The sequence below is a fragment of the Pelodiscus sinensis genome, chromosome 12 (genome assembly GCF_052426305.1).
Source record: "Pelodiscus sinensis isolate ZL-2025 chromosome 12, ASM5242630v1, whole genome shotgun sequence".
NCBI classification, from domain to species: Eukaryota; Metazoa; Chordata; order Testudines; family Trionychidae; genus Pelodiscus; species Pelodiscus sinensis.
The window spans coordinates 24,312,069-24,335,067 of NC_143063.1; the positions used below are offsets into that span (position 1 = coordinate 24,312,069).

A 22,999-nucleotide genomic window follows, 5' to 3' on the forward strand; every position below is an offset into this window, starting at 1 on the left:
TCTACACTGGCATGTGCCTTTGCACAAGAGATGTGCTTTTGCGCAAGAGCATCTGTGCCAGTGTAGATGCTCTCCTGCGCAAGAAAGCTCCCATGGCCATTTTAGTCATCGGGCTTTCTTGTGCAAGAAATTCATGTTGCCTGTCTACACTGGCCTCTTGCGCAAGAACAGTTGCGCAAGAGGGCTTATTTCTGAGCTGGAGCATCATAGTTCTTGCGCAAGAAGCACTGATTTCACACATTAGAACATCAGTGTTCTTGCGCAAGAACTCCCTGCCAGTGTAGACAGGCAGCATGTTTTTGCGCAAAAGTGGCCGCTTTGGCGCAAGATCGTGCCAATGTAGACACAGCCCATCTGTATATTAGACATATTAGACAGGTACAAATAATCACTTGACGCTTAATTCTACTCTTGTAGCCATATGCTCAGCTCTCATTGAAGTCAAAGGGAGCTGTACCCATTGTTTTGCAGGACAGAATGTGGCCCAGCTTGTCAAATACTGATGCCAAATAAAGACACAGGGGCTTAGTCTTCCCTTGATGAACATGTGTTCAGTGACATCTCCTACCAGTAATGGGAATGTTTCATACTGTTCTAGGGGAAAATTGCTGACAGGAGCCCTTAGAACACTAACTTTTTCCAGACTTCAGGGGGTAGCCGAATTAGTCTGTTACAGAAAAAAAAACAATAAATGGTCTGGTAGCACTTTATAGACTAACAAAACATGTAGATGGTATCATGAGCTTTAGTGGGCACAGCCCGCTTCTTCAGATGACCGGAGTTATGAGTTTAGGATGTGCATGCCCAAAATAAATAAGAGAGGGGAAGGGGAGGGAAGGAAAAGGAAGGGAGGTGGGAGTCAGAGAGCAGAGGGAATCAGATACTTGTTGGATCTGCCAGCTGCTCACTAGCCACAGTGGCAGGCTGTAAGTCTCTCACTTTCTTGAAGAAAGAGGAGACATAGTCTATCTACAGCAAACCCTGCCCTCTAGAGACAGCTGGGGATGTCCTGGTGCAACGGCTTGTCCTAACTCTTAACACATTTTTGTTCACTAGGAGGGTTTCTGGCTGGCTGCTCTCATTTTGTGCAAGGCTGCTAAACATGGCTGCGTCTAGACTGGCGTGATTTTGCGGAAATACTTTTAACGGAAAAGTTTTTCCGTTAAAATTATTTCCACAAAAGCGTGTCTAGATTGACACGGATGCTTTTGTGCAAAAAGTGCTTTTGCGCAAAATCATCCATGGCCAGTCTAGACGTGATTTTGTGCAAGAAAGCCCCGATCGCCATTTTAGCCATCGGGGCTTTTTTGCGCAAAACAGTTCTTCTCTGTCTACACTGGCCCTCTTGCTCAAGTATTCTTGCGCAAGAGGGCTTTTTCCCGAGCGGGAGCGTGAAAGTATTTGCGCAAGAAGCACTGATTTTGTACATTACAAAGTCGGTGCTCTTGCGCAAATTCAAGCGGCCAGTGTAGACAGCTGGCAAGTTTTTGCACAAAAGCAATTGCTTTTGCGCAAAATCTTGCCAGTCTAGACGCACCCCATCAGTTTTGTTAACATCTTTTTCCTTGAGTGGCAACTGAGCCAAAGGCAGGACTTAGCTCTGTTTATTCACATGCAAGTCCAAATTTTGGGGGAGAAAAAAAAGCACAAATGACCCACAAAAAGACAAAACCCAGGATTTTCTTGCACTCTATGTGTTTTCAGAGGCCCGTGGAAGTGATCTATTGAGCCTCTTATTGATTGTCTACATACTGTAGCTATTATATTGCAATTAAATTATGTTTCAGTTAAAAATCAGCCTTTTGGTTGTCACATCTCCAAAGTACTGATCCCAAAGGCAAGCTATGTGCAGCTAATTGAATCTGAAACAGAACCTATACATTTCCAGTCAGTTTCAAGGAGGATGACTTGAAAGCCATACCTTTTGTTCATGCTTAGATGTTCTCATTAGTGTTAATTGATTTCTGTAGGCATTGGTGTGACTCCTTAAATAAACAGTAAGGAAGGTTCTTGCATTGTCAGGGGAGATGGACTAAAAACACCACAAGTTAGTATCTGTGTTCTTTGATGATGTTGGCACAGACCTACAAAAATGTCTTGTATTCTACCGTTCACATTCCAAAATGACTTCCAAATAATAGAGCAACAAGGCTACCCAATACTCAGGTATAAACCCAAACACAGAAGAACCTGACACTCCTCTCAAGCACCATTTAGTCCCTTCTGGAGAGAAGAAGTGAGAATTGCTTTTCATACAGCTTCTCTGCACTGAGCTTATTGGCAGCTTTAAAGGGCCTTCCTCCATCTTTTTTGTATGTTTATTTTTTATTTTCATTTAGAAAAAACAGCCTTTCACTTGTGATATGAATGAAGAGCAGCCAAAGTGTTCCATTGCAAGCAGACCAGGGGATTCCGTGTAAATCATAATATCGGCAGCAACAGTTACATCATAGCACTTTACAAATTTTATTTTCCAGTTGCAGGATGAGCGCAGCCCAGTGTCTGAAACACGAGTGGTTAAATGATCTACCAGGCAAAGCCAAGAAATCCAAGCTTCGACTGAAGTCACAGTTGCTGCTACAGCATTACGTGGCTCATAGAAAATGGAAGGTAAATATACAAAGTCTGTCACCTTTATTTCCAAAGAAGAGTGATTGTACTAGTCTATCGGGGTGTGCAATAATTTTAGAAGGGGAGCCACTTCACAGATTTTTGAAGTGGCCCCAGGCCACAGCAGAAAGTTTAGGATCTCAGGCAGAAGGAGCAGGGCCAGGATACTTCCGTGTTCCCCTGCCCACAGACCAATTGGCCTGGAGACAGAGGGAGCACGTAAAGTCTTTGTTCCCCACCCCCCAGAGCCTAGAGATAACCGCCAGCTGTTCTGAACAGCTGGAGATTCACTCTAAATGTCGTGTGCCCCTTGAAGGGCAGGGGGAGATTTTGTGTGCTCCCCTCCTACCCCCAGGCCAATCAGGCCTGGGAGTGGGAGAGTGTGCGAAGTCTCTTGCCCCTTGCCTCCACTCTGTAAGGGATGTGCAGCACCTAGAGTGAACCACCAGCTGTACTCCCTTATTCCCAGGTCTTGATTGGCCTGGGGGTGGGGGAGTGGCAGTGAGGCAGATCAACCCATTTTGCGGGCCAGATTCGGCCCATAGAAGCTCTCTTGCCCACCCCTGAATTTAATGAGGCAGAGCCCTTAATCCTTCTTTGTCATGGCCTCTTCTAAATGTGGAGATCTTTCCTTCAATTTGAAAGTGGGAATTATTTTGGCAGTTATAGATTTGAGTGTTCACTTCCCCTTTTAAGTCATGGCATCTCTGAGTTTACGTACTGGGATCCTAAATTTTTATTCTCATTTCCGATTGTTCTTTCAAAAAAAGAACACGTAAAATTTCAGAGATTTAGAAACTTCAGACACTATTTGATATTAAACATGTAACCTTTTAAGCAAAAGCAATTACTTTTCAATTGACATAGTTGCATTAGCCTGCCTTCAATGTATATGAAGTATTAGAATGACATAACAGAAGGCTATTTAGTGTAGTATTCAATACAAAAGTCTAGGACTAAGAAAAATCTAGGTTCAAATTCATTTTGGGTCGCTCTTCCACTGTACAACCTTGGGGGAAGTTACTTGACCTTCTTGTATCACCATCCAGCCAGATGGAAAATGACATACTTTCAGGACCACAATTAAGCTCATGCTAATTCTGGAACCATTTTTAGTAAATATGGAGGAATTTCTATAAAAGGTGATCAATAATCATATTCTGCAAAGGAGGGACACAACTCCAGAACATTTAATCTATAGGAAGAAGATGAAATCCAAGCCAGTTTTTACTCACAAGTGAGGCTATGTCTAGACTTCACGCCTTTTTCGACAGAGGCATTGTCAACACATACTGTTGATAAAGCTTCTGTTGAAAAAGAGCATCTAGACTACAACTAGTTCTGTGGAAAAGGCAGTTTGCATGCAATAGCGCCTTTTTTCGAAAGAGTACTTTCAAAAAAAGGCGTTATTCCTTGTAAAACGAGGTTTACCGCAGTCAACAAAACTGCCGCGTTCTGTCGACTTACTGTCGACAGAATGCAGTGGTAGTGTAGACGCAGGTATAGTTTTGTCGACAAATGGCAACTTTTGTTGACAAAACCCTGTCAGGCCTAGACACACCTGAGAGTAACAAAAATTTGCTAATGAGTTAGACCCTTTATTTGGCCAGGCTCCACAATTACTGGTATTTGTTGCATTTAAAAAATGTCTTTATCTCAAGCTAGTCTATTATACATTTGCTAAGAGAGCTACACAGCCTTTTATTCATTATATAAACACGGTTTTACAGCTACAGAGTATTCTCTATGGAGAAGATTGAAATAGCACTCCTCCAGCATTGTTAACACGACACTAATCATAGATAGCTGCTTTTCCTTTGACCATGTGGACACTTTGGGGTCCTAAAGTTCTGTAATTAATGTCTGTTGCATGTGAGCTGGTAATAAATGAGCTATTATCCAGAAACAAGGGTATGTCTACACTAGCTCGTTAAGGAATGAGGTGTAACAGTTAATCTGAATTAAGGACTTAGTTCAGATTAACTTTAAACTGCTGCGTGTAGCCGCGGGCAGTTTGTTCAAACTAAGGGGGATTTAAAAATGCCGAACGGGAACATGCAAATAAAGCCCGGGATATTTAAATCCTGGGCTTCATTTGCAACTCCGATTGCCTGATTTACCTACCTAGCTCGAATTAACGAGCTAGTATAGACATATCCCAAGAGATTAACTTATTTGATTCATTATGGCTGTTCCTATGAGTGTTTATTTACAGGACACCCCTGTGAGGAAGGGGACTATGTTATTATAAATACAACCTTGACTTAATTAGGAGCTGCAGAAGAATGGAGGTATACTTAGACCTAACTGGTTTCCCCAAGGCTGACAGGTGTGACAGAAATTGTGAGAACCGGTGCTGATTAGTTCCCCAATTTCACTACGGCTACAAATGTATCCCCAAAACGTCATGAACTTTCAACTCCACTAGTTTTCAGTTGGCATAGTTGTATTAGCCTGTCTTTATTTTGTGGAAAGTACTGGAGTGACAAAACACAAGGCTGTGTTGTATAATATTCAGTGCAGAGGTCTGGGAGCTAGAAAAAAAATCAGCATTTACTGTTCAGAGTACCTTATTAATCACAAAGTATGCTTGTGCTCAATTATACTCACTTTTAAGTTTTTCTGTTTGGTTCACAGAAACATTTCTACGTGGTAGCTGCTGCCAATCGGCTGAGGAGGTTTCCGAGCATGTCTGTCAACCTTGCATAAGCTGTTGCAGAAGACCTATAGGCCTTAGAGCTAGAGATGAAGCAGAGAGAAAAGAACTGGATGTTTTTCTCTCTTCTTCTGCCACTACTGTCATCCTCATGTTATGTATCATGAGTGTGTTTAGGTATCAGAACTGCCTCAGAGCACAACAACATAGAATGAATTTTATTAATCTTTATAAAACAGAGTTTTCCATAGTTCTATTCTGATAGAACTCCATTTATACTTTCAATATGCTCATAAATAGCAGCTAAGTTCTGTGAGTGGGCCCATTTCTTTTTGACATCTGATTATTCATATGAATCCAAAGCATGGATTATAGCAGCAACTACTTAGTGGGATACCTGAAGAATTTCTGTGTTAATGAAGTGCTGTACTATCAGGGCATTACCACAGTGATGATAGATTTGGAGGGTAATAGTGCTCCATTTCCCCTGGCGATAATTGTTCCTCAAAGAAAAATACCCAAGGACAAAACTGAGGTAGAAGTTTTTATACATTTCTTCTAAAAGAGTTCAATTTTTCTGCCTCCCCCTTCATCCACTTTTTTTTTTTTTTTTTGCACAAAAGCTTCACAGTAATGCATGGCAAGTAGAGTAGAAAGACAAAGTGTCTTCCACCTTATTCAATAAAACAAAACCTACTGCTTTTGGAAGTATATATAACCTGGTGCAGATTGTTCCCTATTGCTATATCATTATAAGAGGTCAAATATGATTAAATAGCTCTTTACATAGGTATGAATCTAGGTTCAACTGCCACAAATGAGAAACAATTGCGATGACTGTCAGGGGGATGCAAAACTGTAGAGCTGGTTGTCCCCTCCTCCTCAGGAACCAAAATTATTTTATTTGCTCCTCCTGGGTGTGAGCATCAGGGTGTTCATTTTAAACACATCAAGCCTTCTCTGTAGCTGGGACATGAACACTTAGTTTTTAAGCTGGTAATTTAGTTCAACACTTTTTCCAAATGTCATGAAGTGTATCAGAAAAGCTACTGCTTTGCAACTGATGAACTGTTTTTCTTTTTCTACTCGGCTGCTGCGAGGGGAGGATCAGTGAATTGCCAGCCTTTGACTTTGTTTTGTTCACATGGGAGCTGTTACCCCTTTTCTGATTGTTTAAAAACAAAAATAAGTATTGTGGAAAAAAAGGTTAATGTTTGAGAACCAAAGATTTCCCCTCCCCCCCAATTCTTCTAAAGTTACATTCACTTTGTATAATTCAGGCTCAGTACCAATCGTGTTTTCTTAGTGTTTATCAGGCACTTTTGTAGAGGAGGCTGGCATGGTTTCCTTTGTTAACCTAGAGGCCGTACCACTCTGTGAGCTTATTAAAATAATTTATCACTAACTGTAGCTGCTTAAACCCACACAGTAAGAGCCTAATCAAATCACAATTATATTCCCATTTAGTCTTAGCTTAAAAATTGCCTAACAGGGTTGATGCTACCAGCCTCCAAAGATCTTAATATTAAGTTTGTCTAGCTTTAGAGTTCTAGAACTTCTCCCTTCTTTTCCAGATAGACTGGACTTGTGCAGCACTTTTGGCATTATGTCAGAGTGCAACAAAAGTTACATGAAAGAATCCTGACAATAGATTCACCTTCTATGAAGGCCTATATTTGTTCACATGTTCTCTCCCCAGTGACATTGCATGGTAAATAATTACTTTGTTAGTATGCAGTTATGAAATTAATATTAATAAAGCTCAAATGTATGTAATTAGCCTCTCGAGTCTGAAATACAGTAATTGGTCTAATATATAAGGCAGCATTGGTGAGCCCTTTACACCAGAATTTGAACTCTCCTTCCATATTATGAAATCTGATTTAGAAAAGTTCTGGAATCTCATTTTAATGCAATTCTTAAGGAGTTGAGACCGCTCAGTGTATGTCCTGTTCTGGCATTTGTCTCCCAAGGCCTGTGAGAGTGAGGGATCATTTTCCAGGATAGGCTGAAGGGGTTTGAGGTGGGAGCTGTAGGTGATGATCCGTGGTGTTCTTTTATTTTCCTTGTTGGGCTTGCCTTGTGGGCCAACTGTCCACACTAGTGACACCATCACAGGACCTAATCACATAAGCCACCACATTAGGGGCTCATACAACTGCACATCCTCTAATGTGCTATATGCCATCAATGCTCACCATATATATTGGCCAAACTGGACAGTATTGACCTCTGCAAAATTGACACTGTCTTATTTGGTTTGAACAAAGACTTGAATTGGTTAATATATATATATTCAACACCCTATTGACATCAAAAGCTAAGAATGGGACACTTCAAGCCCACTCAATTAGCCTCATTAGCATCAGGTCTACAATTGACACGTAATTTTTTTCCTCTCTCCCTTCTTATTCTGAGGGAATTTTTTTTTCTCCACTCAAGATCATCTCATCTGAAGAAGTGGGTTTTGCCCATGAAAGCTCATACTATACATATATTTTTGCTAGTCTCTAAGGTACTAAAGATTTAGGTTTATTCTGTTAGAAGTGAACCCCATGCTTTGCCAGAGGATAAACTTGTGCTCTCTCATCAAAGCATAATCTATTGTAGGAGGAAAAAAAATGAAATATGCTGGCTGTGGAAGTGGTCTCCAATGGAGACAGCGTCAGGAGACCAGGCATTCTTCTGCTGTTGAGTCTGTTCCCAAGCTGCAAGCAGACTGAAGTATCTCTTGTCATGATCTGTAGACCTTATTACTTGATGAAAGGAAATTTTTCAACTAAGTACAGGAAGTTTCTTTAAACCTATTCTGATTTTGATTCTGGTGGTATTTATACAATGAAAGTGATAATCAGGTCAAAGAAGCAATCCTAGAACCATGTAAAAATTCTTAAACCAAAGATCAAGATGTAGAAAAAGAATCTTTGTTTGTTAAAAAAAATTTATGTTCCATATAACAGTAAAAACTTTATTTAATCAGATATACGGCTATAAAAAAGTTTAACAGTCTGACTTTCTCAGTTTTGTTTTGCCGATGACAAGTTGTTTCCTCCTGGGTAGACCCAGCCCCTAGACTTTAGTAACCATGACTTAAGCTTCAGTTCAGAATTCAAGGCTGTGCAGCCTTCTCAGAGATCATTTAATACTGCACCATTACTTGGCCTGTTTGTTGCTTAAAAGTAGCGCATCTACTCCATGTTTTAGAGTTGAGGTCTGCACTGGTCGAGAGGAAGGTATCACAGGACCAACTTTTAAACTTCAGCCAACTATGTTCTTCAAGTGTGTCACCATAATGCAGGTCCCTCATAGTAAAATGACAGGCTTAACAACTTAAATCCTTGCCAGTCAAAGAAGAGTGCTGGTTACCATCCATCAATTCTCATGCTGAGTTGAACCAGTGTGAAGAAGAATTTAACATTACCAACTAGAGGCACGGACATTGCTCGGTGGCACTCCAGGGACTGAAGTCAGACACTAGCCACTTTTGCGTTAGCAGCATTTTCCAGGATTCTCTTTTTCCATTCTTCATAATCTTGTTTTGCTTCAGTTTCACTTTTCTTTCGCTTGCAAGGGGTTGCAATTTCATGTTCATGGTCTATAGGGGCAGGAAAAAAAAGCTTTCAGGACACACTCCCTCATGTTCAGTATTTTGCTTAAGGAGACCATCTAATGTCAAGTCTCAGACCCCTGGAATGTACACATGCGAGTGTATTTCATGCACAGGCTATCAATTTTTTTAAAATCAAGCTATAGTTTTGTTTAACACCTACCTGTATTTATTTATCCTTGTTTGAGTGGCAAAGGCCACCCTAGTTCCAATAGACTTGCTCCACAAAACTGCACTGGTGCTTCCAAAAGGGCAGTGATGCCCAAAGCTTCTCCAGTCATGCCCCCTTCCTTACCAGAAACAGAATTTCTCCATCCATGCCCACACCTCCATTGCTGCACAGTTAAAACTTCCTAAGCAGAGAAGCTTGGGCTTACGGCAGAGCTGGAGATGGGGAAGAAATGTGGGACAGAGGCAGTGCTTGGCTTGGGGCAGAGAGGGAAGGGGGGCAGAGTTAGGCTGCGGGGCAGAGCACAGGGCAGAGTGGAGCTGTATATGGAGTGGAGGGCAGAGCAGAGGGAGGGGCAGGCTGGAGCAGAGCTGGTCTGGGAGTGGGGCAGGAGATGGAATGGAGCTGCGGCAGGGGTGGAGCTGGCCTGGGGACAGGGTGGAGTAGAGTTGTGGCCAGGGTCAGAGAAGTGGGCAAAATGGGGCTGTGGCTGGATTGGGTAGAGTGGACTGGGTGGCCCTCCTTCCCCGCGCCCCATCCTAGAGGGCTGGCCTGGGCACAAACACATGCCATACTTAATATTCCTTCATGCCACAATTTGGGGACCACTGCAATAGGCCCTCTTAGAATTTCCAACATCTGGCCATATGTGGAAGGAGTGGGTTATTGAGAAAAGAGCCTCAAGCCATACTGGACTATATATAACAAAGTTATCTAGCTAAACCGTTATTAGGCAACTGCAGAAGAAAACAACTTAATTTCATAGTTAAGATACAACTTACCTTCTTCCTTTTGCATGTACCCCAACAAGGTCGTCTGACTTTGGGCTGGCTGAGGAGCCAATGAAGCACAGTCTCCTTTTAAAGAAGAGAAAGCTGCTTTATGTATTTAATTTTGGATGGATGTTGGGGTAGTAGAGCACCTGATAGGTGACATGAATACCTTTATGTCGTCTCCACCTCCACTTCCCTCTACCCTTACTGATAACTCTGGCAGGACTCTCCCTTGTTTCCCATTTCTCCATCACTTCAATCAAAGTATTTGTATTACAGCAGCATCTGCAATGGGCTGGGTGCAAGCCACACAAACAAGAACAATATCTTCCCTGGCAAGCTTCCCAGCTGAAGGCAGCAACAGAGGGCGGCTTTAAAAGAATAATCTGAGCCGTTCCTAGCTGTTTCAGCACTGGGCTAATTTCTTGTAGAAGCAGCAACAGATGTGGTTTGAAGGGGTTTCAAGGAGGAGAGGGCAGAGGCTTTATGGATGTGTTCAGGTTGGGCATTCTCTGCATGATGAGCACTATGGTAGGAGACGCAATGGCAGAGTGTGGGCTTTGAAGGCGTCAATGGTGGAGTATGAGGAAAAAGCGCACAAGCTGGGATGGGGCAGCATTATGCAAGAAAGGTGAGGACACCACCTTGATGACTGGAGAAGGATGAGACAGAGGGCTTCTAACAAGGGCTCTGTGACACACAAGAAAGGTGACCTTGGCGGTTGCATACTGCATAAAATTGAATGGAAGTGAGTCAGAGGTAGCAGCTGCACTATTCAAGGCAGGAGAAGAGGGTTTAGCTGTGAGGCAGTAAAGAAAAGGCCAGTGCTTGAGACATTACAGAGGAAGAGCCATTAGTTTGGATTGCTCCCATGTGTGGGGCAAGCACAAGGGAGGAGTCAGCGATGGCTCTTGTGTCAGGGAAAAAAAGATGTCAGACTGACATGACATCCCTGAGGACTGGACTGAAGAAGACAAGAGTGGGCAGAGCAGCCAGCACAAAGAGAATAGCTGAAATTAAATGAGCAGAGGAGACCACTGTCAGAAAGGGAGCAAAGAGAGAAGGATGTTGCCCAATGAGACCCAACAATGTGGCTATTTCACCTGCCTTCCAGAGCACATGCTGAACACTTACTGCTGATCTGCTGGCCAATCACCTCCAGCTGGCCACAGAGCCGATCGAATATTGCCTTCTTCACTCCAGAGGTATCCACCATTTTCTTCTTATCCACTTTTAGTTTCAAGCACCTAAAACAGGAGGTTAGTTTATTTTCTGAAGGAAGGAACATTCAAACATACAGAATGCTGGTTGATCAACACATTTATATGTAGCGCTGCTTGGGGGGAATAAGCAGAAAGCAGGAGCCTGGAATTCCAGAATTATAGAACAACTCGGCGACAGTGTAATCTTGCTCAAGATACTTCCTCCCTGCCTCAGTTTCCCCTGAAATAAGCCATGCCCATCTGCCTTACAGAGAAGCCGTGATGATCAATTAATCTTAAATGTATTTAACAATTTGAAACAAAAAGTGAAAAATGTCACACGCTCCTGAAATTACGAGGGGAAATTTAAATGGGATGAAAGTTGTAATTTGCCCAGGACACTGGATAAACAATCCTACTCCTGCAATAAGCCAAATGTGACTCATTCCACAGACAGATGCTCATTTTGAAAGCTCATCTGACAAATTGCACATTACCCCCCAACCCCACACTGGTTCATAAGATTTCTAAATTGTACAACACACAGATTGGAAGAAGATTCATGTGCAGCAGTGGCTCTCAAGCTTTTTAGCCAATTGCTTACCCTGCTCAATGCAAATCTTTACGTGGACCATCAGCCAATCACCCATAATGACAAAATGCCTTCACTTATTTCTAAATACCGGTACCTTAAATACTAATTGTTCATATTAGGCTACTGAAGCTATAGCATAAGGGGCATATATAATCGTTAAGAAAGTAAATATTAATAAAAAAATCAAAATAATTAAACAGATTAAATGCTTTAACTATATGTAAAATGAAATTTGTTAAACTAAAATGATAAAGTAAAATACTAATTTATGTCCAAAACAAAAGGTTTCAACATTGTCTTTATTTATGGCAGGAGTGGGGAACCTTTTTTTGGTCGGGGGCCACTTATTCAGGAAAAATCAGTTGGGGGAAGGGGGGGACACAAATGTGAGAAGCAACCACCCCCAAAAAAACAAAAGCCCCAGCCCTCACTGATGTGACCCCCTGCTGAGACACATCACTCCCCTTGTACTCCAGCCCCAAAGGAAGAGGTAGGGGTGGAATAGGGTTTAGGGAGGACCAAGGTTCAGGGCTTCCCACATGCAGATTAACTCTTTTGGGGTTCTGGGGTTAGATTTTTTTAGCCCCGCCCCTCACCCCAGGCTCTGCGGTGAGGCCAAACATAAGAGGTTCTGTGTGCAGGATGGGGATGCCAGGGAGAGGGATATGGATGGAGGTGCAGGAAGGGTGATGGTGGGGGTCTAGATGGGAGGTAGGGTGCTGTGATATGTCCTTGGGCTACCAGTTTAGGTGTTTAACATTTTCTTTCTCCAAGGAAAAACACAATCTAAGTTCAATACTTCATTACAAGGAAGACATTAGCTTCCTCAGCAGGCTGTCAAGATTTTCTGGGGTTTTGAGAGTACTGCTACAAGATACATTTGACCACCTAGAGGTGCTTTGGGATATTAAAGAATACTGGAGAATGGAGCAGCTGTTTATATTGTAACAGCAATTTCACACTTGTGAAAACTTTCTTTAACATCTCTAGCAAGCCTGAGTGGGGGGAAATCCAAGCATATAATGTCACCCAGCATGTAACCGCATGAAGAGCATACCTGCAGGCTGCGAACAATGCAGCTGTTGTGAACAAGGGTTTTGATAAATCAAGATCCATCTGTTGCACTTCTGAGAGACTGGATTCATACCTAAAAGAAAGCAGCAGTGTCACAGCTAGTTTGCTTCAAAACAAAGTCTGCGAACTTGATTACTGAAACAGCCTAACAGATCATTTATTTTAAATCTATAGTTGTCAGAAAGAAAGGTGTATTGTTTATACAAGGAAATATCTATAGATAAGTTTCAATAGCCTTAATCTTTAAATATGATGCAGCCATGAAAAATGCCAGCGACAAAGTGAAGACTGTTCTATGTAGCCCAGGATTCATAGATTCCAAGGCCTGATGGGATCACTATGATTATTTAGTCCAAGGATGGGCAAGATCTGTCCTGAAAAGCCTTTTAATCCAGCCTGACTCACTTAGCAGCTCCGCACCATTCAAAGTGGCTGACTCCTCTCTGTGGCTCACCGTGCGTGGGAGGGGGCAAAGCTTCATGGAACAGCACAATCTCTCTGTTCCAGCCAACAGGAGCTAAAAGGTTGTGCTGGGGGTAAGGACTATTCCCTGCCCGCCCTCCCCCCCACCCCGAGCAGAGAGCCACATGGAACAGCCAGCTACTTTGAGTGAAACCTGCCTAAGGAACTCACTGGGCTGCTGACTGGGAGCTGCTTAAGTAAGCACCTCCCAGCCAGAGCCTGCCTCAGGCACCTCAACCCCTTCCACACCTCAACTTTCTCCCAGACCTTGCACCTCCTCCTACACTCCTCCTCCAGGTCAGACTCCTCTCCTGCACCCATACCCCCTCCTGGACCCTGCACCCCAAGTCCCTGTCTCAGGTCACAACCCCCTCCTTCACCCAAGCTTCCTCTCAGACCCCAGCCCCTTTCATGCATATCTTACCCCAGTCTCTTACCTCAAATTCTCTTCTGCACCCAACCACCATCCAGACCTAGGCTTACTGGTTAATCTATTGACTACAGGCACTGTGTCAGAAGTAGCATGGGGGATGGGGGTGGGGAGGAGAGCCGGTGCCCTTGAAGAGCTGGCTTCAAGCAGGCTCCCCATGAGCACCGGATTCACCTGCTCCCTGCCCCCGCCTATGATGGAGAGGGTGAGGGGGGCAGGCAGATGCAAATATGCGTGGGGAACAGGCTTTCAAGCCAGCTCCCCGTGCATATCAACTCCTGTGTATCTGCCTGCCTGCCCTCCCCCCCCCCCCCCGCTGCCTCATAGAAAGGCAGCAGCGGGGGAAAGGGGTAGGCAGGCAGAAGCCAGTGCTGGGGGGAGCTGGCTTAAAAGCTGGTTCCCTACAGCAACAGCTCCACCATGCCACTTGCCCTCCCCCACTGCTCTATCAGAGGCAGCAACGCAGGGCCGGTGGGAGGGTTGGGGATACTGTCGTGAAGCAACCTGTGTCCGCGGGGAGCTCGGACACCCCACGGACAGGGATGGCTGCCTCTGTATTAGAGGCAGCAGTACAGGGCGGCATGCAACCTGTCCACGAGGAGAGCTGGTTTTTAAACTGACTCCCCTTGTGGACAAGCTTCCACCTGCCACTCTGCACTGCTGCCTCTGCTCCAGAGGATTAACGAATAGTCTTCTGATAATAGTCTAACTGATAATATTTTATGCGATTACACGACTGTTCAATTATATGCTAACATCCCTAGTCAAGATACCCTTTAACCTTCTTTTGTTAACGTAAATAGATTGAGCTCCATGTGCCTGCCACTAGAAGGCAGGCTTCCTAGTCCTTTAATCATTCTCATGGCTCTTCTTTGAGCACCAAGTTTTGATCATCCTTTTTGAATTGTGGGCACCACACTGAACACTGGGCACAGTGTTCCAGCAGCAGCTATACCAGTGCCAAATAAAGAAGTAAAATTTTCTCTCTATTCCTTTAAGCATCCAAAGATTGTATTAGTCCTTTTGGCCACAGTGTAATGCTGGGAACTCAGCTGACTAGCCACCATGACCCCTATATCTTTTTCAGCATCACGCTTCCCAGGACACAGTTCCCATCATGTAAGTCTTGCCTACTTTATTCCTAGACTTCTGCATTTACATTTAGCCTTATTAAAATGCGTGTGCTTGCACCCAGTTTACCAAGTGATCCAGATTGCTCTGTGTTACTGACTTGTTCGCTTCCTTATTTAACATTCCTTTTATCGGTGTCATCCGCATACTTTATCATGGATGATTTTGTTTTCTTCCAGGCCATTAATAAAAAAGTTATAAAGCAAAGGTGAAAAACAGATCCCTGTGGGACCTACTGAAAACCCACCTACTTGATAATGTTTTCCTGTTTACAATTACATTTTGAAACCTATCAGTTAGCTAGCTGTTAATCCATTTGAAGTGTAACATGTTAATTCTACATTTTTTAAACAAAATGGTACATGGTCCAGTCAGGGGATCAAATTTGGTGCTGAATTCTTGTTATATGCTACCTTTGGTGGCCACACATTTGGTATGCTGGTTGGATCAATAATTTTTCTAGCTCAGGCCGGGTTCTGATGGGGGAGTGCAATATGAAACCTGATCCATGCTGCTTTTGTCATGTCATATGAATCCCTACCAAATTCACAGCCATGCAAAATGTGTCACAGACCGTGAATCTGGTGTTCTCCTGTGAAATCTGGCCTTCTACGTGCTTTTACCCTATACTATACAGATTTCATGGGGGAGACCAGTGTTTCTCCCACAGGAGATTCTGATCCAAAAGGGATTTACATGGGGATCAGAAGGTTATTTTAGGAGAGTCACGGTATTGCTACCTGTACTTGTGCGCTGCCTTCAGAGAGCAGTGGCTGTAATTTTGGCAGGGTGCCCAGCTCTGAAGACAGCGCCCTGCTAGAATCAGCACAGAAGTTGAGGTGGGAACAGCATACCCGTGTCACCTTTACTTCTGTACTGCTGCTTTCAGAGCTGGGTGGCCAGAGAATGGCAGCTGCTGCTGACTGAGGGCCAGCTCTGTAGCATAGAGGTAAAGGTAGTAACACCATTCTATGACCTACCATCCTTATTTCTGTGCTGCTGCTGGCGAAGGCCCTACCTTCAGAGCTCAATTCCTGACCAGCAGCTGCCACTCTCCAGCTTCCCAGTTCTAAAGGCAATGCTGCTGCTGCCAGCTGCACAGACATAAGGATAGCAATACCACAACTCTTCCTCCCCCCCCCCACCCCACAATAAACATGCAACCCTCATATGACTCCTTTTTGTGCCAGGTCCCCTACAATTACAACACCATGACATTTCGGATTTAAATAGGCAAAATGTACCATTTTTATAATCCTATGAAAATGAACTGTGAATTTGGTAGGGCCCTATATATGATATAGCTTTTTATTCCACTAGTAGCTCAGCAAGAAGTTAAACACTGGCATGTAGCACATATGCTAAGTAGAAGGTATGACTACATAATCTGTTCCCACTTCCCAAATACAGAACAAATATTTATTGAACACTTCTGCCTTTGCTGCATTATTGTTGATGATTTTACCATTTTCCAATGGACCAAACTCATAGTTAGGATTCCTTTTGTTCCTAATATATTTAAAAAAAAACCTCCTTAATTCGGCTGGCAATAGATTTCTCCTTGTGTCCCTTGATCAATTTTCTATTTCTATTTTCTGATAGATATCCATTAGTGTTGGCTTCCCCTTTTCTCCATTATTCTCCCCTTTTCTCCATAATTGCTTATGTGGATATTACACAGGGAAAAGGGTTTTATGTGAAAGGACTCTTGTAAAGTTTTTTACTCAACAGCTTCAAAAAAAAAAAAAAAAAAAAAAAAAAAAAGCAATAACTTTTGAATAGTTACATTTCTCTAGACATGTAATTTCTTTTGCACAGTATGTATCTCATGGAATTGCAGAGTTGACTGAAGAAGGGCTACAGACAGGATCAAATAAGAGTCAGCATGGGTAGGAAACTTAAGTCGGAGTCAGGAATCCTGTAGTTCGTTCCCAGATACAGGCAGTCCCCGGGTTACATGGATCCGACTTACATCAGATCCCTACTTACAAACGGGGTGAGGCAACCCCGCACTAGCTGCTTCCCCCCAGCAGACCAGGGAGACGCGAAGCTAGCGCCCCCCCTCCAGCAGACCAGGGAGACGTGGAGCGGCTTTTCTCAGCAGACACCTCAGCTTGAGAATAAAGCACTGAGGGAAGTGAGGTGTGGGAGAATAAAACTGAGCTCTGGAGAAATGTTTGGCTAGAGTTTCCCCTACAATATGTACCAGTTCCGACTTACATACAAATTCAACTTAAGAACAAACCTACAGTCCCTATCTTGTACGTAACCCAGGGACTGCCTGTAGTTTAAATTTTTCACACATAGGTTTCTAAATAAATGGTCTAATTTTCAGAAGTGTTTACCACTCAACACTCACTGAATCAATGGGAGCTCAGTAACTCTGAAAATCAGGCTTTTAACACTTAAAGAGCCGTCTTATGTAAACACAAAGAATGCATTTCCCCCTTAATAGAATTGATGTCAATAAAAGGTTACATGCCATACCTTTGCAGTATTGTTGAAGCGGTATTCACTGCCTCCATACAGCAGAACTGTACCGCAAGATCTCGGATTCCCAGATTGGAGTTCAAACCTAGCAAACATTCAAAAGACTTCATACAGCTCTGGTAAGTCCTCTTGTTTAAACCGGAGAGTTTAACTAAGTAGTTCTTTGCCAAAACAAAACAAAACAAAACAAAACAAAACAAAACCACACGTGTAAGCAGAATTTCTCTTCTGGTATTTTATCTAAGTAGAATAGGTTAGTTAAGCCATCTTCTATTTTGTTTTAAATAGTTTTGTTATTGTTTGCTCTTTGGTTACATCTGTTACAAATTTGAGCCTAAAAGGAAAAAATACACATTGGCAAAGGAACTCCACATTTCAACAGAGAGGTACCTTTAGAAGTTACAATGGTGAGGCTGTTTGGAAAATGACTTGGCCCTTTTAACTGCCTTTTAGAGAGCTAAGATACCAGGATCAGTGAGCATTTGTATGAAAAGTCAGTACTACTCATCAGAATCTAGCAATGGAAACTTCCCTCATGTACGGAGGAGGAATCTACTAAAGATTATATGAAAAATCAGCTATATCTTCTGTCCTTTTGGTTTTTGGGGATGGTGGGAACAATGTCTTGCTTGACATTCCACAGGCTTCCAGGAGGCAGACGGATATATGTAAAATCATCGCTCCCTTCTGGTAGCTTTAAGAGCCTCCTTGCATCACTTTGCACAATAAATGAGCATACAGACTTATGGTTTGCCACCCTTATAGAACCCTCAGTCAGGGGTAGCAGAAGTCAATTCACACCAGAATGTAAGGGAGACTCTAGTCTAATTTTCCATTGTTAATCTCTGATGAAAAATGGAACAACACTGGATTGTTGGAAGGACCCAGTTGCAGACTAGGCATGTTAAATATCGGTTAATCGAATAGTCCATTAACCTCGTGAATTCTTATCAGTTACTCGACTATTCTATAGTCCATGGGAGTGGGGCAACCAGCCAGTGTACTCCAGCCCCACTCCCGAGAAGCCCCCTGCCACTCTAGGTGCCAGGCGGGAGCTGGTTTGCGAGTGGAGCCAGTTTAAAACCCAGCTCCCCTCATGGACCAGCTATTTGTTGCCCTGTGTTGCTGCCTCTGATACAGAAGCAGCAGTGCCGGGTAGCAGCAGCCCCTGTCTGGGGGTGGGGAGAGGTTCTGAGCTCCCGGACACAGTGCAAGCCAGAACTGAGCCAGCTGCCTGCCCGCCTGGGTCCAAATACAATTTAAATGCAGACCCGCAGCAGGGGTAGGTCCCAGACTGAACCAGGCTGCTGGCCAGCCTACTAAAAAATGTACTGGCAGGAGGATGCGTGTAGTCTATAGTATTAACTGATAAACTTTGGCTTATTGGTTAATTGACTATACTGTTGCATCTGTATTGTAGACTGGTCCATATGGTGAAAAACAGGAATTTAGTAGTCTTTCCTTGCTGCCTCATCATATACACCAGTGGCTCCCAACCTTTATGAGCATAAGGACTCCTTTTCAATCTATTAAAATTGCATGGACCCCCCCCCAAACAATATAGCTGTGCCTGCAACCTGCACGTCCCCAGTCTGCACTGCTTCTCGAGCCACGTCCCTCAGCCCGCAATGCTTCTCGAGCCATGTCCCTCAGCCCACTTAGGAAGCAGCTCGGGCTGAGGGACTTGCTAGGTGCTGGGATGGAACCTCTAAGCTGTGCTCCCATGGCTGGGAGCTGAGAGGCTCCTTGCTGGCAGCTATTATGTCCCTCAGCCAACGCTGCTTCCCGAGCTGTAGGAAGCAATGTGAGTTGAAGGATGTGCTAGCTATGAAAAGCTCTGTACATTTATTTTAATTTCTGTTTTAAACTTTCCATGGACCCGGACCACAGGTTGGGAACCACTGATATACACCGAACACTATGGGAGTTTTATTGGCATTAGCAAGGGTTAGGAAGAACAAACAAAGAACTGTGTCATGTATCGTATCCTACTTTGTCCACTGGATGTTGCATATAGCCAGCTGCTAGTTCCAGGCACATCACCGCATTGCTTGTTGCTGTCATCTGAGCCAATAATCCTGTACACTTCACCTGCGACAGTCGCATATATTCTTCTGCTTTTCTGTAAAACATCCCCACATGAGCACACACAAAATACCATTTGTTAATACCACCGAGGTTACAGATTTGTGGCATTTACATCTGCAAGAATTAAAACACGCACATCCAGGACTGTCTGCTTTAAATCAAGATTGAGATAAATGGGATGTCAGTGACATGTGTCTGGAAGCACTAGCAGCTTGGTTTGCATAATTGTATGTGCTGTAGCATCCTGTAGCCTATGGATAACGGTAAACATTAGTTAAAACAAATTAAAAGTAATTTTGAGTAGCGTTCAAAATATACCCCTTCACCTGGATTATGCAATGGAGGAATGTCAAGAGACTGGGTTTAAACATAGATCTTATGATAATCAAATGTAACAGGGGAAAACACACACACACACACACACTTTGATTTAACAATAATAACCATTACACACATGCAGAACTTTGAGCCACTTCATAATTAAGTTAGAGCAACAATTCATCTTTATTCTAACTCTGCCAGCTGGCTATAATCTAAAGAACCTTTTATTTTGAGGGAGGAGAGGGGGATATGAACAGACTAGACAGACTAGTCTACTCACAAACTGGAACTGAAGTAACTAAATCTGTTATAATTCATGCCCCTCGTTATTTCAGGGCCACTCTATGCATGAACTGTCTCATTTCAAATTAAATTGTGATACATTTTTACTTGTGATTGGGTCAAATTATATTTGAACAGAAATTCAGAACAGCTAAAGTTGCACAAAACCAGCATTTTCAATGTTTTTATTAAGTAAAACTAACAAATTTGTGTGTCCAGAACTTTTATCAAAACTGTTTTGCATTGAAAACTTATTACGGTAAATAAAGGAAGAATTATCCATAGTTACTTTAACTGACATTGCTGGTCACTATGTCCTTCAAGACTTTAGAATTACAAGACCTGATGTTCTCAGTTCATTTTCATTCAGAGATTGGAAGAGCAAAAAAGCTTTCCTGCTTAATTCCCAACTGGTGTCTTAGCTTTAAAATGCACTCATTATTGAATTAAACTAGTTCAATAAACGGAAATGAAGAAAACAGAAATTACAGCTGTGAAAAGCTGATTTAGCACTTCAACAAATTCTGATTCCATGTGCTTAGCCAATGACTTCCATCAGTTCAGCAGTATGACTTTCTTTAAAACTTGGCAACAAACATTCTTTCCCAGGTATCTAGCTGGTGGGTCTTACCCACATGCTCAAGGTCTAACTTATCATCATATTCTGGGGGTCAGGAACGGTGTTCCTCCAGGCTGTGTGATCGTGCAGCTGCTCAGGAGAGATTAAAATACTGTCTAGCTGATTAGGAGAACTCCACAAATAGGTTTTGTTTCTACTGGTGGTGCACATTCACATATGCCGTGGTGCACATCAAATGATTTTGCACATGGATGAAAAAAAAACCAAGGGAACATTGGTCAGGAAGGAATTCTCTACTAGGTCAGATTGGTAGACCCTGCTTTTTTCTTTTTCTGGGGGAGGGGAGGAGGCTCTCTCTGCAGCATGGGACACTGGTCACTTGAAGGTTTAAACTAGTGCAAATGGTTGACTCTTTGTAACTTGAAGTCTTTAAGCCATGATTTGAGGACTTCAGTAACTTAGCCAGAGGTTGGGGTCTATGAGTGGGTTAGTGAGGTTTTGTGGTCTGTTTAGACATAATGGCTACGTCTACACTGGAGGCTTCTTGCACAAGAACTATTTTGTGCAAGAGTTCTTGTGTAAAAGGTCTTGCGCAAGAGCACGTCCACACTGTCATGTACTTTTGCACAAGAGATGTGCTTGTGCCAGAGCATCCATGGCAGTGTGGACGCTCTCTTAAACAAGAAAGCTCTGATGGCCATTTTAGCCATAGGGTTTTTTTGTGCAAGAAACCCCTATTGCCTGTCCACACTGCCTTTTTGCACAAGAGCTCTCTGGGAGAGGAATAACTCTAGCGCAAGAAGCCCTCTCTTCTGATGCTTTACTATAAATTTACTTGCGCAAGAACACGCGTGCAGTGTAGATTCTCTGCAAGTTCTTGCGTAAGAATGGCTGTTCTTGCACAAAAAGCCTGCAGTGTAGACGTAGCCAACATGTTTATTGTCATAGCAGCATACTTCTTCCTCATTCTTAAATGTTCTGACCAGTCAGATATTTTAAATTTCAACACTGTTATTCAGGGGTGGGCAATAAAACAGCAGCGGTTCACCAGGGTTATCCCCTGGTGGGCTGCTGCTGCTATATTGACCAGAGCCTCCTTGGGTACAGGCAATCACAGCTTTCATTGTCTGGAAGCAGAGATCTGTGGCCAATGGAAGCTGCGGCAGGTAAATATGTACTGTGGGGGCTTGCTATGGGCTAACCCTGGAGACTGGATTGGCCTATGAGCGGGTATTTCCCCACCCCTGCTATTAGTCATCTTTAAGTTATCATTCACTGAAATAAATAGGGCATTTGACACATCAGAGATATAAATACCAGGCTCTCTACAGACTCAGTCAGACATTACTCTGTCTTATCTCCATTTTACAGATGGGAAAGTATTGAACCTTTATAAAGCATATTTAGATCTACTAATCATAGAATCATAGGACTCGAAGGGACCTCAAGAGGTCATCAAGTCCAGTCCCTTGCATTAATGGAAGAGCTGTCATGATGTAGACCATGAAGTTAAGTTTTAAAACTGGGCTTGGGAAGGACTGCATTTTATTGGTAAACATTGATTTCACTTACGATGAATAAAGATCAATTTTAAAAGAAAGTTTTGTAGTGATTTTTTAAAAAAGTTTAAAACAAGTGAAAACAGGTTTTGGTTTTTGTACACATGCAAATTGACTGAACACATTTCCACCAACAATCAACATTTCCAGATGGCTGTATGAAAAATGCTGCTTGATAACTTCCATTTGATTTACTTTGGATATTTATTGTGATATGTGATGCTGCCAATGTTTTCCAATGGTTACAGAAGCTTTCATTTTTTGAATCAACTCCTCCTGTCATTAAGTGACTGTCTGACCCAGGTGATCCCAGCATAATTTCTTGCAACTGTGAAAACTTAATCTAAACCAAGCTTAAAACGCATAATTTTGTGCCACTGTCACAGTCTAAGCGTTTTTATTTAAAAACAAACCCAGGCCTGCTGACGTGATAAAGACCAATCGAATCGCGCCGCTCCGAATTAGTGTAATTACAGTGTAAACGCGCCAGGCTAACATCCCCGGTACTATTTAACAGGCTGGCTCCCGTCGCTCCCAAGGGACTTCCCCTCACACAGGGACCTGTCCCCCCTCCCCACAACCCCGCCACCTCCCGGACGCAGCGCTAACCCGCCCCCTCGCTGGGGACGACGGGAACGGGCTACAGCCCCGGGCTCCCATTCCAGCCCAGGACACTCAGGGGGCGCGCGGGCGCACGAGGCGCTGGGGCCGCGCCGGGCACTGGGGCCGCGCCGGGCACTGGGGTCACGTGCCCAGCGCCCGCTACCTGAGGACTCCAGGCTCAGCGATGCCTAGCTTGGGGGCCAGCCGCTGGATCACGCCGGGCTCCATGGGCTGCATGCCCGCGCGCCGCCCGCCACAGCTGGCCCCGCCCTTTCCGCTCGTGTCTGGAAAGCGCGACGTGCGCGCCCAGCGCGGGGGGTGAGCCCCCGCCTTGGCGGGGAGCGTTCCTGAAGCGGATTGGCTGCCC

The 22,999-nt window shown here is 43.5% G+C and overlaps 2 protein-coding genes across 3 annotated transcripts in view; one reads left to right on the plus strand and one right to left on the minus strand.

Annotated features, from left to right (window-relative positions):
• Positions 1–8,078, plus strand: part of MYLK3 (myosin light chain kinase 3) — a 73,416-nt gene extending 65,338 nt beyond the window's left edge. For both annotated transcript variants that reach the window (XM_006121194.5, XM_006121192.5), the window contains exons 12-13: positions 2,478–2,610; positions 5,248–8,078. In XM_006121194.5, coding sequence (XP_006121256.2) covers positions 2,478–2,610; positions 5,248–5,319 — 205 coding nt within the window. In that variant the 3' untranslated portion in view covers positions 5,320–8,078. The remainder of the gene's footprint in view (positions 1–2,477; positions 2,611–5,247) is intronic.
• Positions 8,079–8,220: 142 nt separating this feature from the next.
• Positions 8,221–22,929, minus strand: ORC6 (origin recognition complex subunit 6). The gene is made up of 7 exons (XM_006121195.5): positions 22,796–22,929; positions 19,192–19,321; positions 17,197–17,360; positions 12,670–12,759; positions 10,950–11,062; positions 9,825–9,899; positions 8,221–8,861 (listed from the first exon to the last, which is right to left on the minus strand). Exons 1-7 carry the CDS (start codon positions 22,867–22,869, stop codon positions 8,734–8,736), a joined length of 774 nt encoding a protein of 257 aa, XP_006121257.2. The 5' UTR covers positions 22,870–22,929; the 3' UTR covers positions 8,221–8,733.
• Between the last annotated feature and the right edge of the window lie 70 nt (positions 22,930–22,999).